Here is an 18,214-nt window from a genome sequence, read left to right on the forward strand (position 1 = left end):
TTTATTTGCGATGTGTATTTTTCGAAAACCAGGCACAATAGACACATATTTTTATGATAATTTGTGTCCTTTGCCTGTCTGTCTGAATTGTTGTCCTACTAAAGTATTACTTAAATTCAGTTAAGGTAACTGTTTTTGAAAATTAAAAAAAAAATTCTTTCGTTACATAAAATTCGACCAAGCCAAAATTTCAACCTCCAGCCTAATAGTTCAGTACATCACTGATAATAATTCTACGAACTATTCTATTCTTATCCAGAACTCAGTTCAAAGTGATCAATGAACTTACCACGTCATTTGAAAATTTATCGTCACAGCTCATAGAAAGGGTTTTTTTTCTCTTTTGCGAGATTTTAATTTGTCATCTTGAGCTGCATCCAGAAAATGTTATTTTTAAATCAATTTCATTAATTTACGATTCCTGCTAGATAGAATAAAAATATCAAGCTGAAGTAGAGCTCTTCACCAGATACGACATACACCTCTCCATAAGTGGGAGTAGCTCAAGACTGGAACTTGTCATAGAGCGTCCTCAAAACAAAATGAATCGAGTGAAGGAAAAACAATATCGAGAAATTCAATTTGCTTGATTACTTGGCACCGAGATCCAAGGATATCCGGCTGGATTTTCAGACTGATATTGATTGATGTTTTAAGTTTGAAGTTCACAAATTGATTTGTCATTCACTCTCCGCTCATTCATTCATTCATTGGGATAGAAACCTACCAGGACGATTTTTTTTTTTGATGATATCCCTTATACGTAGACCGATCGAAGTAGAATCAAATTAAGCTGTTAATATTTTAAGATAAATTTACTTGATTTAAAAAAAAAAATGAATGGATCAAGCTCCAAAACTAATAAACTGGAAAATATCTCTTCCTCTTTCACTTGATTACTTTAACCAACTACTGATTCTGTTTTTCCTAGATGGAAGTACCCTCAAACTCACCCGTTCGGAAACTAACCCTCCGGTAATTTCCAAAGTACGGTTCACACATGCACACTTAATTTGCCATAACAGGTGACAAAGAGACAGTTAGAGATTCGAACCGACAACACGACTAAACCCTTTTCGGGGGCAGCACTTTAACGATGCGGTAAATTGGTCCAATGGTTTTGGGTTTCGAAATCAAAATTGGATTTCTTCGGAAGCCAATGGCAGAGAAAGCCTTACCCCTTAATTTTCAGGGACCGACCGGTTGAAAGTGTTTACGCACTATTTGTCCCGTCCGTCCTCTTAAAACTACACAGAAAAAAAACCTGAGCTTTACATTTCATGTAAAGTTTGATTTCATGTAAAATTCAGTCATATGTGTTGTATATTATAAGGCAGCCCTGAAAAAAAACCATGCGTTTCTCATTCGGATCAATTTGTTGTATTTTTACATGACTTTTGCTTGAAACGATGTTTGGAATCAAAAACGTTGCAGTCGCACACAGGGTGTGTCTAAATGTTTGCCGATTTTTATAAAAATGAAAAGGGAAATTCTTTTAAAACTGCTTACAACAGATATAAACTATGCTGTATTGCCTTTTTGGGAAAAAATAACAAAATAGTATATTACTCGTTTAAATTTCATAAACTTTATTGGATAGAAGTGATATTTTGTTCAAAGCCACAGTTCACCTCCCGTATTCATTTTTTTTTAAATATACGAATAACTCTAACCGATATGGTTGATATGAAATCCTACAATTAAGAATGAACGGCACAAAAATTAGTCATACTTATGGTTTAAATAAAATATTGCTGAATAAGGTCAACAATTTTCTCAATTTGTTGTTACCAAAATTTCAGCACAACAAAGCTTTTTTTTCTTTTTATTATTGAATTTAAGTATTAACTTTTAAATTGAAATAAAATCAGGTTTATATATTTTTAAACAAGTGGATCGTGGGGAATTGTTTAATATTCAAACAAACAAATGACAAGTTTCATTACCCCTTCTACATATTCCATCACTTTGCAAAGAATATTTTAATGTACAACGAACAAATAACAAGTAATATTATTCAAAGAACACACTAGATAAACTTCGTGTTATGTTTTGGAAAAGAAATGAAAAACAAAATGTTTTCAAAATCATCCATCCAAAAAGTATTAACGGAACTACAAAAAAAATCAGATACACCCTGTAGCAGAATCGTTTCAGAAACAAACACCGAACAGCCGACTGGTAAGAAGCAAGTTGGATTTGATGCGCCAAGAAAATGCCGTTTCCAATCGGGAGCTCGTGGATTTCGGTTGTGTAAACCATTATGAGTATTTTTTTGATGATTGGCATGTTTTGTTACAAGGCTGATGGCTAGTAGTTGAGAAAACAATAATTCAAAAACTAAAAAGGAATAATGAGCCGGAACGGTTTCATTGTTATGGTCATGTAAATTCACAATGTCATTTTTTTCGTTTCGGGAATTTACATTACGTCATAAGTCATGTAAATTTAGTAGAAATAACTTGTTCCATTTATTTGCAGGTTATAACATGTAATTATTTAATACTGTGTAGATTTTGGATATTTACCGGAATTGTGATGGAGATCACGTTGGTGCTTTTTTGTTCGAAGGCTTATCAGTTAATGAGTGCAATTTTGATTACTCGTAATTGAGGAACCTGCCTTGGTCTTTATTGGAAGTTATGAAAAAAATCTCAATTTGGAAATTTCAATTTCAAATTGGAAATGAGTCTATCCGGAAGTGTCAGATTGTCAGAAAAGCAAGAGAAAATGTTTCTCTTAGGTAGAAAAGCTACCCACCGGCAAAATAAACAAAATACGGTGATAAAATCGTGCGCAAAATAATTACAAAGGGTGATACGGTCAAAATTTGGTCAAGGGAAAACGCATATAAATCGGTAAAATCGTTTATTTAAAAAATCAAATTAAATTTCTTTTTCAAGTTTAATTAGTATAAAATCCAGGAAAAATATTCAGTTAGGCTTCCGCTTTTCCAAATTCGAATTGCCGGGCCTTACGCTCAACCCCTGCCATCAGATTTTATACAGACACCTTGCCCACCTTCTTCGCCGCAGAAAGCCAGTTTGCCTTGAACTGCTGCTCGTCCTTAGCAGTTTTTTTGGTCTTCTTAAGGTTCCGCTTGACAACAGCCCAGTATTTCTCAATTGGGCGGAGCTCTGGCGTGTTGGGAGGGTTCTTGTTCTTGGGAACCACCTGCACGTTGTTGTCGGCGTACCACTCCATGGCCTTTTTACCGTAATGGCAAGATGCCAAATCCGGCCAAAACAGTATGGAACAACCGTGTTCCTTCAAGAAAAGGCAGCAGACGTTTATTCAAACACTTTTTCACGTAAATTTCTTGGTTGACAGTCCCGGAAGCTATGAAAATGCTGCTTTTCAAGCCACAGGTACAGGTGGCCAAACCAGATATTTCTTCATGAACTTTGACAGTTTCATGTGCTTGAAAATATCTGCTACCTTTCCCCATCCTTTTGCCGTATAAAACTCCTGTCCCGGAAGCTGCTTTTAGTCGGCTTTGACGTAGGTTTCGTCGTCCATTACCACGCAGTCAAACTTCGTCAGCATCGTCGTGTACAGCCTCCGAGATCGCGCTTTGGTCGTCGTATTTTGTTAATCATCGCGATTACCTTCTTGTAAGTCGATAGTCCGGGTAGTTTTTTGGCTCGATACATGGTTGTAGACGATACACCCAGCTAATTTGCGTCATCTCGGAGAGAGAGGTTAGGGTTTCGCTTGAAACTACCGGCAACTCTCTTTGTCGTCTCAGCGGCTTCCGATTTTCGATTTCCCCCCGATCCAGACTTCTTGGCTGTCGGCAAACGTTCCCCAAACACTTTAATTAAATTTGTAACGGTTGATCTGGCAAATTTTAGCGATTTTGCCAGCTTTGCGTGCGAGTAGCTCGGATTTTCGCGATGCACAAGCGAAATTTTGATACGCTGCTCTTTTTCCTTGGACGGCATTTTGACAACTGAAGAGTGAATTCCAAAATCAAAATAGGAGCAACATTCTACACACACACACCTACAAAATGAGGGGTGTTCAGGTTTTTAAAATGCAAAATTGAAAGAAATACGTCAAGTTGATATTGACCAAATTTTGACCGTATCACCCTTTATTGCCTGATGGTGGCGCGCGGCACGTCATTCGACAATATTCTTGCTGACTGAGTGTTTTTTTGATCTTTTTTTTTTTTATAGAAAGAATATGGGATATGTTTTATTCAATTTTTCAGACATATGCAATGCGTTTGCCCTGGGAGAACAATGCCAGTTATTAGAATGCTTGTTAATGCCGGTCCGGCATAAAATCTTACACCGTTAATTTCACCTTCAATGAAGTTCATTATTGGAGTAGAGTTTGATTTATGAGTGAAGGTAGCTTCACTGAAAATTTTTATCAAATCCATCCACGCATTAAAAAGTTATTCACGATTGAATTTTTTGGAATACACTCCTTATACACATATTCATACTTTTCATTGTCCTTGCACCTTGCAGTTTTGTTTTTTTTATGGTAAATCAGTTATCAATAATCGATTTTACTTCAATTTGATTCTTTTTTACACTTCTAAAAGCTATATCTATTATCAAAACTAGATGTAATGACTAAATTCGACAAAAAATTAGAGTTCAGGATGGCTAAATCTATCAAAAAGTCATTTAAACATTGTTTCCAAATATGATGGTCCTTTGGTTATCTTTAAAACTTATTATCAATTTATTACTTCAATTTATTACTTAAAAAAAGGTAGGTAATATTTCTTGGATTTCTCAAACAGTTCAGTTAAATTTAATGTTTTTCAATGCATTTTATTTTATCGTCGTTAATCCAAAAATAAGTCTTATCGGTCTTATCGGTACAAACCTAGCGTACTAAGAACATCGTTGTTTTCTGTTTGAAAATTTCAAGTGGATTTTATTTAAACTACTTTAGGTGTCAATAACGTTTTGATTCAGGATTCCCAGAAGCACGTAGGTTTAAGTTGAACCTTTCTCAAGTACCCACTCGAACTGGCAAGAAGACAAATAAAAATGTTGAGTTATAATTCAACGGGCAATCATTGCTGCATACTTCATCGATCTAGCTGACACAAATCAAATATTGAAATCAAAACGATGCCAAATTTAGTTAATTAATTAAATGTTTCTGTGGGGATGAGGTGAAGAATATACAAATTGTAAACTAAAAGTTTTGAAAATAAATTTAAAAAATATGTGGCAACACTGGAAGAGAATATACAAATCAGTTATTGATCTATTCTTGTGAGCGACTGACGTGTCTGAGCGAATCTCTTATTTGAGATTCATAAGAATCATAAAATCACGACAATGGCGGAGTTTGTAAGATGAGCTCAGATTTGCAAGGCTGATACTGAGATTGTTTAGAAATGGTTCTGGCTCCGGTAAATAAGACGAAGATGTGGGAAAAGCGCAGATTTTTAAGGCAGCTGCTTCTTTCAGTAAGAAGACTGAGAGGCTAGAAAAGCATAGATTGTTAAGGCTGCAGCTTTTATTGTTTGTTTTGATTTGGCCTTCCAGAGGAGAGAGAGAAGAAATTGGCTTAGGAAGCACAGATTTTTAAGTTTGCAGCTTTGATTGTTTGTTTTGATTTGGGGCTCTAGTGGAGAGAGAGAAAAAATAAGCTTAGGAAGCGCAGATTTTTAAGCTTGCAATTTTGATTGTTTGTTTTGATTTGGACTACCGGTGGACAAAGACGGAATTAGCTTAGGAAGCGCAGGTTTATAAGGCTGCTGCTGCTGATGGTTTGTTTGGATTTAAGAAGCACAGATTTATTAGACTGTGGCTGCTGGTTGTTTGTTTTGATTTGGCCTTCCGGTGAAAACAGACGGAATTGGTTTAAGAAGCGCAGATTTTTAAGACTTTTGCTGCTGATTGTTTTTTATCTTGATTAAGCCTTCCGATGAAAAAGACAGATTGGCGTAGAAAGCGCAGGTTTTTTAAGCTTTTCATGGAAAATGGTGTTTATAATCTGAAGGCTGATGCTCCGATTGTTTAGAAATAGTTCCGGCTCCGGTAAATAAGACGGAAAAGCTGGAATAGCACAGATAGTTTAGGCTGCAGCTTTGATTGTTTGTTTGTTTGTGGAATTGGCTTAGGAGGCGCAAATTTTTAAAGCTGCTGCTACTGATTGTTTTTTTTTTTATTGACTTTTCGGTGAAAAAAGACGAAATTGGCATAGAAAGCGATTTTTAAGGCAATTGCTGCTGATTGTTTGTTTTGGTTTTGCCTTCAAGTGGAAACAGACGGAATCGGCTTAAGAAGCGCAGATTTTTATGACTAATGCTGCTGATGGTTTGTTCTTTATTTAGCCTTCCGATGGAAAAGATGAATTGGCTTAAGAAGCGCAAGTTTTAAGGCTTTTCATCGAAAATGGTGTTTATAATCTGGAGACTGATGCTCAGATTGTTTACAAATAGTTCTGGCTCCGGTAAATAAGCACTGGAATAAGCTGGAATAACACAGATAGTTAAGGCTGCAGCTCTGATTGTTTGTTTTGATTTGGGCTTGCGGTGGAGAAAACAAGCATTATCTTAGGAAGCGCAGATTTTTGAGGATGCTGCTGCTGATAGTTTGTTTTGATTTGGCCTTCCGGTGGAGAAAGACGGAATTGACTTAGGAAGCGCAGATTTTTAAGACTGTTGCTGGCGATAGTTTGCTTTGATTTGACCTTCTGGTGAAAAAAGACGGAAATGACATAGGAAGCGCAGATTTCTAAGGCTGCTGCTGCTGATTGTTTCTTTTGTTTTAGCCTTCCGGTGAAAAAGACGAAGTTGGCTTAGGAAGCGTAGATTTTTAAGACTGCTGCTACTGCTGCTGATTTTTTATATTGACTTGGCCTTTCGGTGGAAAATACGAAATTGGCTTAAGTAGCACAGTTTTATCATTGTTGCTGCTGATTGTTTCTTCTTGATTTAGCGTACCGATGGAAAAAGATGGATTGGCTTAGGAAGCGCAGATTTTCAAGGCAGCTGCTGCGGATTGTTTGTTTTGATTTGGACTTCCGGTGAAAAAAGACGGAATTGGCTTGAAAATGCAGGTTTTTAAGACTGTTGCGGCTGATTGTGTTTTTATTTGGTCTTCAAGTGAAAAAGAAGAATCTTAAAAATGATTAAATTGGTAGCTGTAATTCTTCCCAGAAACTACAAAATTTTCATCTCTGATTAAATTCTTAACTTGTTGATTCTTGAAAACCTACATTACAAGGACAAATTATCAAGCATTTTTTACGGATGCAATTTAAACGTGTAGCACAACATTTGAAAATATTGGTACCCATCCTGAATTCCGCAAAATTTTTGTAGCATTTCAAAACCATAACTTTCGTGAGCTACCCAAAGCAAACAAACAGCAAATTTGTTCATCATCCCGCCGAGAATTTCAGCGAACTCAGCTCAAAGCGCATCATATCCCGCCGTATTCCCAAAACCCACCAACAATCCAAGCTGGATAGGTACTCAGCCCTGGCCCGAAAAGTTGGCTTAATTAGCAATTAAAGACCCCGGAGGTTTTCATTCCGGAATTGTATTTAGCTTCGCGATACCCCTAATTATGCAGGGCCGCACGGTGCAATGAGCTTATTCATGATTCGAGAAGCTTGGGCTCGCGCGCGTTGGCGGGAGGCTGTTTCTATTTTGTTTGCTATTGCTGCAGCAGCAGCATAATTTGCATGGATGGTTGAACGCAGGGCAGCAAGCAAAATAAACTGGAACGCCCGGGAAACAGGACCAGACGTGGCTAATTAATACCAATTTAAATATAGTTTCCGTTTCTTGGTTTCGTTTACTTCAATGTGAAAGAATATTTGCGAAACATCGCCGCCGTATATTGAAATAGTAAATCCATTCAGTGAAATCGAATAAAATTAACTTCGAACAGGTTTAAAATTTAGGAATACAGTCTGTTTTCATTCATTCAAAGAATTTTTGTTTAAGTGTTCAGTAGTAGGTAACGAATTTCAAAATTGGGAAATGGTGAACTCAGACGATTCGGATACTTGCAAAAAGTTTTCGATTCCTGGTATGACCAACGCAATCTTTTGGATGAACCGTTTAATTTTGGCCAAATTACCTCCAACCTCCAAAATTGAAATCAGGATGGTACATTTTAATAGCATTTATATTTTATTAAACACCTATTTAGATTAAGTGTGCGGTAATGACGGATTACATCTACTATTTTTCACATTTGTTTAGCAAGTGAGTACATACTCCAGAATGGTTAGGGCAAAAAACTTCGGGATGCCCAGTAGAGGTTATGGATTCATGTTAACCTTTTCAAGTATCCACTTGACTTGGCAAGTATAAAATGTAGGCGTAATCCAAAAAGCAACCAGTACCGTACACTTTATCGATAAGAATAGTTCTTGAAATATAGATAACCATGTACTTCAAGTGTATCGCTCTGGTGTCAATCTTGGCCGCAGTTGTCGTAACTGGACGACGAATCGTTGGAGGTTCATTTGCCGAAAAGAACCAGTTCCCCCACCAGATTGCGTTGTTCTACGATGGTAAATTCCGTTGTGGAGGTTCTATCATCGATTCACAATGGATTCTGACTGCGGCCCACTGCGTGTTGGATGGAAATACCAAGTAAGTTTGACGATCATAAATGTATTTTTAAAAAAAATCTATTATTAAAATTTCTTTGGAATGAAACTAGACTAAATCCAAGCCTGTTCGAAGTCTATGCTGGATCCATTGACTTGAACGCGGGAGGCAAGTATTTCGACGTCGAGGATACTTTCGCCCATGAGTCCTATGGATCTTTCATGAACGATATCGCATTAATGAAGCTGAAAACGAATATCACTTTCGACAGCACCATGCGCGCTATTGAACTTAATCACGAGGAACTGATCGATTCGTCTGAGGTCATTATTTCCGGGTTTGGACGTATCAAGAATGGTGGACCGACCTCGGACCTGCTCAAGTACACGACGATGACGGTGGAATCAGAAAAAACTTGTCAACGCGCTACAGGAATGTTTTTTTCGGGAATTATATGTTTTAACAGCGATCTGCCCGATGGTGCCTGCAATGGGGACTCCGGTGGTCCAGCCATCCAAAATGGAAAGGTCGTTGGAGTAGCTAACTTTGTGCTGGGTGGTTGTGCCACTTCGGCACCCGATGGTTATGCTAAGGTTGCCCACTTTGTGGATTGGATTCAAACAACTATCTCTAGCAATAAATAAGTTTAAGAAAAAAAGAATTGTACATAAAGATAAATTCTTTGCTTATGTAAGAAGCTTACTTTATCTTTACAGCATGTTTAAAATGCAGGTTTCAGTAATGGAATAGAGTTTATCTTTATTTGATACCTCAGTAAGGTTCTTACAAAACAACTCTCTACCGGAGCGATTGCTAGTTCCACCATCGATCGTCGATATGTGAATGGCCTAATCGTGAGTTTCACCAATTTAAAGAAAGGTTGCATCTCTTTATGCCAATCGAAGATAGTTAATGGTTATATTCGCAATATTTTTGCTCAAATCAATCGTAAAAAAAATGTAAGCCGTATAATTTACAGAAGGTAAGATGTTCCAGGGAAAAAATATATTTTTTGTGTATTTTTAACGGCCTTAAAAGCTGTTTCACAAGCTTAGACGAATTATGCATGTTTCATTGAGGCATACAAATAGGCTTCAGAGGTATTTCTAGAACAGAGCCATCTAGACCAAATGTTCGTTTTCATGAACCTTTCTTGATTTTTTTTTTTGTTTCGATTATAGTCGTTTTACCATCTATATGGTATTCGCGACTTTATCAACGTTGCAGTTGGCGGATCGTTATTGAAAAACTAATCCGGTACAACTGTGTTCGATGAACCTTTCTTGATGAATTCACCATCTTTGGTTGAATTATCGTACCAACTTCAAGCGGCACCAGGTCACTTCCATAAGTCTACTTATTGCTGTCGTTGTGTGCGTTTTTATAATTAGTTTTAACCTGGTAGTGCGACAGATAGTGGACGGTGGTAACCTTATAGAGAATTCGTTTTAACGTGGTGGTGCACCGGGGCACTACCGGTAGTGCACTTTTTGCTGTTTTCATGCTCGTTTTCACGATGAGTAGTCCACTGGTAGTGCAATATAAAGTAGACGGTGGAACACTCTGAAAATATTCGGTGTTGCTTGCGCTCTCACCAATACTATCATGAATTTTGACAGCACGTGCTTCCCGATGTAAACAAATATCAGCTGGTTGGTTTATTTCTATACCGCAAAAATTGGGTTTGAGCTGTTTGTTTCTCTTCATTATCCCGAGGAACGGAAACTTGTTCCGGATTCGATACCAGTGCCGTTTCCAACAGAGGCGGAGAATTTCACCTGGATGGCACGTTCCAAAGCAAACAACGCTCCCAAGAAGAAATGTGCCCAGAAGGCTTGCTGCAATCGGTTCCAGGCGATGCCGAAAAAGAGCAGCAAATCCGAGTGCAAAAAGGCCAACCCAAAGATCTTGTTTTCTTGATCGGGAGGGTCCTATAAGTTGGTCTCCACAGCAAGAAGCGTTCAGCTGCATCGAAGCTACTCTGCTACAAGCTAGCTTCGAGCTGTGCCTTAGGGTGACGATGCTCGGTTGCGCCAAGTCCCGGATTCCCACCCGTTGCCCTTCAAAAACGGTAGTTCGAGACTGGACCCGTATTGGGAGCTTGAATTTCGTTCGTTTCGGTCTGTTAGCAAAATTTTCTCCCCCGACTGCCGCGATCCGAGTTCGCCAATTAAGATACTCGAACGAAGATGAGATTTGCGAGGAATAACCGTTCAAAATACCGGAACCTTCAAGCTGGGGTAACTGCAGTCTAGCAGCAGCAAACATTGACCGCCCAGAATCAGCCAGTATTTCAGTTATCATCAGAGCCAGAAGCGAATCTACCGAGCAAAATAAATCTGAAATCTTCACAATTCAACATAATATATAAATTCATGCTAAAATTTTCATATTATTTAAAAGATAATGATCAACTAAAGTAAATTTCATTTCAATTTTCGAAGTCAAACGAAAACAAATACCAGCTGTAATGGATTTTTGACAGCTTGATGTTTTCTGTTGACACTGCCGATTTCACGCACACCAACAAAGATGAGTGCAAAACTCGATTCATGCTCGTTTTCAGCTTGGAAGGTGCAACACTTTCGGGTGGTGAAAACAAATACGGTATTAGATTTATTTTAGTTTTGTTTGCCCTCACCAATCACGGTAATAGAATTTTGACAGGTTGTGCTCCCCGATGTAAAAACGTTGTAAACAAATATCAGCTGGATATGAATTTTTACAGCTTGATGTTTACAGTAGAAACAATCGATTTCACACACACTAACAATAGGTTGGGTTACCACAGGTCCCGGCAACGATACAGGATTTCTCTATGTATCGTGTGACCAACATCTATCAACCAAGTGTTGGTGAATCTCGTTTTTAAGCTTTTTTTCCTCAGATTTAAGCTTTTCTTGCCTTGAGAGCATAGGAGATGAAAGCTCAAATCTGAAGAAAAAAGCTTAAATCTGTCAAAAAAGGGGAAATCTGAGGGGAAATCTGAGAGATGTGCTCCATACGGTTTGAATAGCGTTGCAGCCGCCTGGGTTACCACCAGGCTTGTAAGTGGTCACCATCGTTTGATTTTTTTCGGAGACATCCACAACACATCGTTCGTGACAATCATGGAGAGCGCAATCGTTTGATCGGAGGGCAAAAAAATGTCGAATGAAATTTTGATCTTTGTTGTGGTTAGTCGTTTGACTTTCATCCCTCTTGCGTAAATAATCATTCCACATTGTTCGACCAACACATCCAAACATCACCTGGCGCTGCAGAGTGCCGATTTTTTTTTTCAACAGGAGGGAGTGAATAGAAAAGATTGCATTTGCTTATTGAGTCTATAAGTTCTGCTGCGTGAAAGAGATAGGCGATGTCGTAAACTGTGGGGAATTATGGTCGTTTGACCATCAAATTATCGCTCTTGTGTACCAAGACACGAAATTTCGTTCGACAATCACACAAAGAAGAATGAATGTCGTTTCGTTTGATGGTAGTCGACTGATCGGCAAGTATTTGGTCGCATTCGTTTGATGGCACGAACAAAGAAACTGATAAAAGCAGGCTGTGCGACTGTCAAAGAAAATGTCGATGGTTTACAAGTCTTTACAACTCGATTGTGTTCCTTTCTGCTGGGAAAGTAGGTACAACATTCAGCGACTAGTGAAATAAGAAAATCTGCAAAACACTTGTTGCAGCGGGAATCAGAGCGCTTCAGTACAGATAAAAGTGATCTCAAATTACACATTTTTGCATCATTGCTGGGGAAAATATGAAAAAGAGTATGGCATCTTGCCATTCGAAAGAAAGTAACTCGCAATTTCAAATAAATCTCAGCCTATTCTCAATTTTAACCCCTAGGCCGAGAAAAGACTTAACATTCTATATCTAAACAGAAACCGTATCACATTTCTTGTTTGAGAAAAAAACATGATTCACGGTTGATCTTCGCTTCTTGAAACTGTGAAACCATGTTAATCCTCAGAGGTCAAGGGGATTACAGCTGTGAATTTTCGTTCGTGCAAGAGGGCTTCAAAATCTTAGAAATGGAGTTCATAATTGATATAGAACGCTAATTGTCCACGTAGTTCAGCACAGCACTGATTTAGTAAGATAGCAGCAACTTTCCATGCAAGGAACGATCTTTCCCTGAGTGATCAGTTAAGTGTTCAAAGTACATCGCAAAGTTCATATACGCAGGAGATATGCAATCTCGACTTGAACCTTTAGTTTGGTCAACAACGTTGTTAAAACTTCCTGAACAACGCCTCAGAGTCGGCTTGAGCTTGAAAAATAAGGCTAGCTAAGACGTGCATTTGTGACGATAGATGTTAAGAATGCCTTCAACAATGCCAGCTGGGAAGCTATTGCCAAAGCGCTTCACAGGATGCGTGGTCCCAATACCCTCTGCAGGATATTAGGAAGCTTTTCTGAAAATCGAGTCTTGACGTACGAAACGGAAACTTTGTTATGATCTACTGTCCTAACAGCAGAAATTCCACAAGGTTCCATACTCGGACCTGTGCTTTGAAATGCCATGTTAACGCTGAAACTACCAGCCGGCATGTGGTCGAATTCGCTGACGATGTCGTGCTCGTGATCAACGGCGAAAGAATCGAGGAAGTGGAAGACCTTCGAAAGTTAATCGATTCATTGGCTTGGATTATGTCGAACTGCCATGATCCAAAGATTAGCAAGAGACGTCTCCTTGCGAGTGTATCACTGTCAAAACTACGATATGGAGGAGCGGCCTGTAGATCAGCCATAAAGGTAGAGCGCAACCGATCCAAATTACGGGGCACACATCGGCTGATAGCCATGTGAGTTCCCAAATACCGTGGGCATCATTCCTCTCGATCTATTTCTGGCGGAGGATATAGAGTGTAACGTAGCAAGAGCTGTTAGAGGAGGGCGTAGGAGAGAGATCGGGCCTCGCGAATAGACCTCTCACTATTGAAGTATAGTGTGCTAAACAGTTCGAGGTGGGATCCAGGTCTGCGGCCTCACGTGGACTTTAGAGAGTATGGGGTATACACGGAGTATATCATGAGTCTTTCCATTGTACCCATGGAACCAGAGTAGCAAACTGGGGGGACGCGGTGGCTCGCCGTGCTTTGGAATACAATCCGTAAATCAGGATTTACCACCTGTGGTTACCAACCAAAAAAAAAAAGAGGAGGGCGTAAAGCTCAACGAGCAGCGTCAGTGTTTAAGTGTAAGGAGCAATGGGACGCATCGAGCAACGCAATATGGATGCATAGGCTAATCCCGCGATTTTCAGACTGAACGAAAGTATGTTGAGATCAACTTTTATCTGAAGCAGTTCCTTCCGGGTCATGGATCCTAAAAGCAATTCTTCATCGGTTTAAGCTTATCAGCTTGCCATATTGCCCGGATACGTAGATACGGAGGAATTGGCAGAATATGCTATCTTTTTCTGCCACAGGTTTTTTTCAAGACGTCTGTTCAGTCCGACCACTCGGCTGAAGTTAGAGAGAGCGACCAAGAAAATACGCAAGAGTACCGCGCTGAGAGAGCAAGACGGTTGCTCTCGCTTAAAGTGCCTAGAAAGTTCAAGGCGGTTCCATCTGGTGCAAGCACGTGCTTGTGTGCTTGCTCGTCAGCCTATTTAAGGGCGCATTCTTTATGTGCCTAGGAGTCAGTCGTAATCAAACCGTCTAGAAGGGCGGAAGTGTAAATAAAGTGTATATAAATAGTGTAAAAAGTTAAGCAGAGAAATAAAATAATTTATACGCCGAACTCATGCCTTCTTTCTTCGCTGCTTCGCTCCAAGCAACGCCTTGCTCCCGGGTCCAGCTGCCACAATCGGCTCTTTTCAGAGCCCATCCATCTGAAAGAATTTGGATCTCGGTCAACCAGGCGATAGAGACCCCCCCCCAGCCTTAGCCGCCAGGCAGCGTCATGAGGACCTGTCTCCACTGATGGGACAACCACGCGTGGTTGTCTCTTAAGGTCCAATCCCAAGAAGGGAGCGGACCATCAGTGGTAGTTTTCCCAAGCGTTCACATTGACCCTGCCTTGGCCTTTGGCAGACAGTCTGCGGACCTGCCTCCACTGTTTGGCAACCACCAGGGGTTGTCAAAGCCTAATCCCTGAGGGGGAAAGGGCAAGCAGTGGTAGTTTTGCCAAGTGCCCTCCCGAGTACAGTCCAATGGCTTTTCATGGCCACAACAGTGATGCTTTGAAACAACTAAAATGGCAAAATGATAAACATGATCAAGTTGAATTAATCCCGAAGGAAAAGTCCATATTAACTTAAAAACTACTAATTATGTGGTCCTTCGAGCCGGATTCATATTCGTTGAAAGCACTGATTATTTTCAATCATTGAATAATGTATATCTAATGTTAAAAAAAAATCGATTTTTTTCAAATTTAATGTAACGTTTCTATTGTTTGTTTTTTTTTCAACGTCAACAACTTCAAAATTTGAACGCTGTAAATGTCGTGAGTGAAATGTGCTATAGCTGACGAAATCTCGCTAATCAGGCGCGATTCAATACGAATCAGGAAAGATTATGAACAGAGAGAGAGAGAGATAGATAGATAGATAGTCAAACAAACTTGACAAGCTAAAGGATGGTCTTGGGCCTCATATGGCACCACAATTCAAAAGCAACGCAATCTTAAGGCGTGGTTTAACCCTAATCTGGTCTCATACGTGTGGTGGGGCTTAAAAAGTCTTACGTACTCACCTATGATCATTCCTGCAGCAAAAGGAAGCGGAGAAACCGTTAGGAATAGTCGTGACGGAATTCTAGATTGGTAGTTTCCCAATCGACCATGCCTTGGGGTGGATAGAAATCCTACGGGAATGGTTGCAGTGACGGGCACGAGTTTTTTTGAAAGCGTTACCTAATCGGCACACGTCTCGGGGTCACCAGTCTTAAGTTGCCGAAAAAGGAAAAGGAGAAAGAGGAAAAAGGAGCAGAAGGATGAAGGAGAAAGAGGAAAAAGGAGAAAGAAGATAAAAGAGAAAGACCAAAAGTAAGAAAAAGGAAAAGGGTCAGATATATAAGTAAGTGCATGAACACAGCATACCACTTATGTAACATGGGGTGTTATGATGCTCAGCACTCAGAAATTGACACGGTGGTATTTGGACGTCGTCGGCTGCGACACATGACTACGGCCGCAGTGGTTTTCGGTTTCTTGATTCAGCTCCTAAGTTGCAGTAGATTTGCTAGATACGGGCAGTAGACTAAACCTCGGCGACGACTACTATCCCTTACGTACGGTGATGACCTTGGTCCTCCTCCATAGTATATAGCTGTTTCAAGTTCTCAGGTGGATTACCGGATGTGGATAACTTATTGGTGAGTCCGAGAACATGATGAGGAGTCTAGAATGTCCGCGTATTGGTTTCAAACACGTCCTCAGCATCACGGCAATTGAACTGCTACATTACTTCAACAGTAATTATTTCGTTGCACACGAAACAGTATTGAACGACCCCTCGTCGCTTTGTTTACATTAAGTCTTAGCTATCATTGGATGTAAGTGTTACTTTTGTAATCAGGTGTTATTCGGAAAAATGGATCTCGAACAGAAACGTAGCGCTCTGGTTGCCTTGTTCCTAGCTGGCAAACGGCAGAAGGACATAGTTCGTGAGCTGTCCGATATAAGTGTGTTCAGAAGTTTTGTATGCCGTACAGTTAAAAGATACCTGGAGGCCGGAAGTGCCAAAAATCGGTATAGTGGGGGACGCCGACCTACTGTGGTGACACCTGCCATGGTGAAGATCGTCAAGAAGCGCCTTAAGAGAAATCATCGTCCTAGTGCCACTAAATTGGCAAAGGATCTCAACATATCGGACCAAGCCCTACAAGATCCAAAGGTTCAAGACCTTACGGTGAAGAAGAAACAAGAACGGGTAAAAAGAGCGAAGGCGCTGCTGAAGAAGGCCGCGGAAGGAAGGTTAAAGAATATCGTGTTTACCAACGAGAAACTCTTCACCGTACAGCAGCTCGTGAATAAGCAGAACGACAGAATTTGGTTGCCAAATAGATCACGAAGCCATGCCGACTTGCTGACGGCCACCCGGCGACAGAAACTAGCATCGGTGATGGATTGAGCCGGAATCACCCGTGATGGCCGGACTCCGCTGGTTTTTGTCTCTGAAGGAGTGAAGATCAACCAAAATACATATCGGGAACTAGTTCTACAGAATGTCGTCGAACCGTGGGCAGTGGGCACGTCTACATTTGGGTTCCAGGGATTGGATTTTCCTACAGGACTCGGCGCCGGCTCACAAAGCGAAGAAAACCCAACTTTGGATTGCGCAACATTTTCCAGGGTTCAATTCGAGCTCCGAGTAGCCGGCGAGTTCGCCAGATCTGAACCCTATGGACTTTGCTGTTTGGAGTATGTTGGAGGCCGAAGTCTGCTCTAAGAAACATGAAGGTGTGGAGGTCCTGAAGTGACATCTCGTGGCAGCCTGGGATAAAATACCACAAGAACACCTGCGGGCCTCAAACGATGCGTTCCTCGACCGTCTGAGGCAAGTAGTTAAACTCAAGGGCGAACAAGCCGAACTTTACCAGTGAATTTTGAAAAAGCAATTTGTTTTCAAGAGAAATTGAATGAATTTGAAATAAAAAGTTGTTGTTTTGATCAATTTATTCAAATGCCGTACCCTGTATGTACATGGCTTCTTGGTCCATTTCAAGTAATTGAATAAATTTTATCCAAGACTACTATGATATTTTCTGTTTTGTTCTAGATCACCTCATAATTTCGAATAACATAATAAAGTGACATTTGGGATAAGTTTTTAAAATGATAAAAAGCTAAGTATTATTGAAAAATCATTTATTCCAACATCAATTAATTGCCGGAGATAGTACTTTGAATCCAGCTGATGTAATGAGCTACCTTTGCATAACCATCTGGAGCGGAAGTTCCGCATCCGTTCATCACAAAGTTGGCTACTCCAACGACCTTTCCGTCCTGAATGGCTGGACCACCGGAGTCTCCATTGCAGGCTCCATCGAGCATCTCGTTGTTGAAGCACAGGAGACCCGATACGTCCATGTTGGTAGCGCGTTTACAAACTTTTTCGGATTCCACCGTCATGGTGGTGTACTTGAGCAGATCCGAGGTCGGTCCACCATTTACGATGCGTCCAAATCCGGAAATGATGACCTCAGAGGATTCGTTAAGCTCTGCATGGTTCAACTCGATAGAGGTCATGGTGTTATCGAAGGTGATGTTCGTCTTCAGCTTCATCAATGCGATGTCGTTCAAAAAGTTTCCATAGGACTCATGAGCGAAGGTATCTTCGACGTCAAAGTATTGGCCTCCCTCGGTCAAATCGTTGGATCCAGCGTAGACTTGGAACAGGCTCGGGAGCAATCTACAAATGGTGTTTGAAATGATTGAAGGTAATAGGAAAAATAAACTAAGCATATAAATCTCACTTGTCAGTTCCATCCAACACGCAGTGGGCCGCAGTTAGAATCCATTGTGAATCGATGATGGAACCTCCACACCGGAATCTACCATCGTAGAACAACGCAATCTGGTGGGGGAACTGGTTCTTTTCGGCAAATGAACCTCCAACGATTCGTCGTCCAGACACGGCAACCGTGGCCAGAATTGAGACGAGAGCAATACACCTGAAGAACATGGTTATCTATTGGTAACCTCCTTGATTGA

At 40.3% G+C, this 18,214-nt stretch overlaps 2 protein-coding genes across 2 annotated transcripts; one reads left to right on the forward strand and one right to left on the reverse strand.

The window, feature by feature from the left end:
* Positions 1-8,354: 8,354 nt before the first annotated feature.
* LOC129757955 (serine protease SP24D-like) lies at positions 8,355-9,277 on the forward strand. Its single transcript, XM_055755369.1, has 2 exons — positions 8,355-8,593; positions 8,664-9,277. Exons 1-2 carry the CDS (start codon positions 8,385-8,387, stop codon positions 9,193-9,195), a joined length of 741 nt encoding a protein of 246 aa, XP_055611344.1. The 5' UTR covers positions 8,355-8,384; the 3' UTR covers positions 9,196-9,277.
* An 8,074-nt stretch (positions 9,278-17,351) lies between these two features.
* On the reverse strand, positions 17,352-18,214 carry LOC129758411 (serine protease SP24D-like). Its single transcript, XM_055755912.1, has 2 exons — positions 17,977-18,214; positions 17,352-17,912 (listed from the first exon to the last, which is right to left on the reverse strand). The coding sequence occupies exons 1-2, from the start codon at positions 18,183-18,185 to the stop codon at positions 17,384-17,386; spliced, it is 738 nt and encodes a 245-aa protein (XP_055611887.1). The 5' UTR covers positions 18,186-18,214; the 3' UTR covers positions 17,352-17,383.

The sequence above is a fragment of the Uranotaenia lowii genome, chromosome 3, assembly GCF_029784155.1.
Source record: "Uranotaenia lowii strain MFRU-FL chromosome 3, ASM2978415v1, whole genome shotgun sequence".
Classification (NCBI taxonomy): Eukaryota; Metazoa; Arthropoda; class Insecta; order Diptera; family Culicidae; genus Uranotaenia; species Uranotaenia lowii.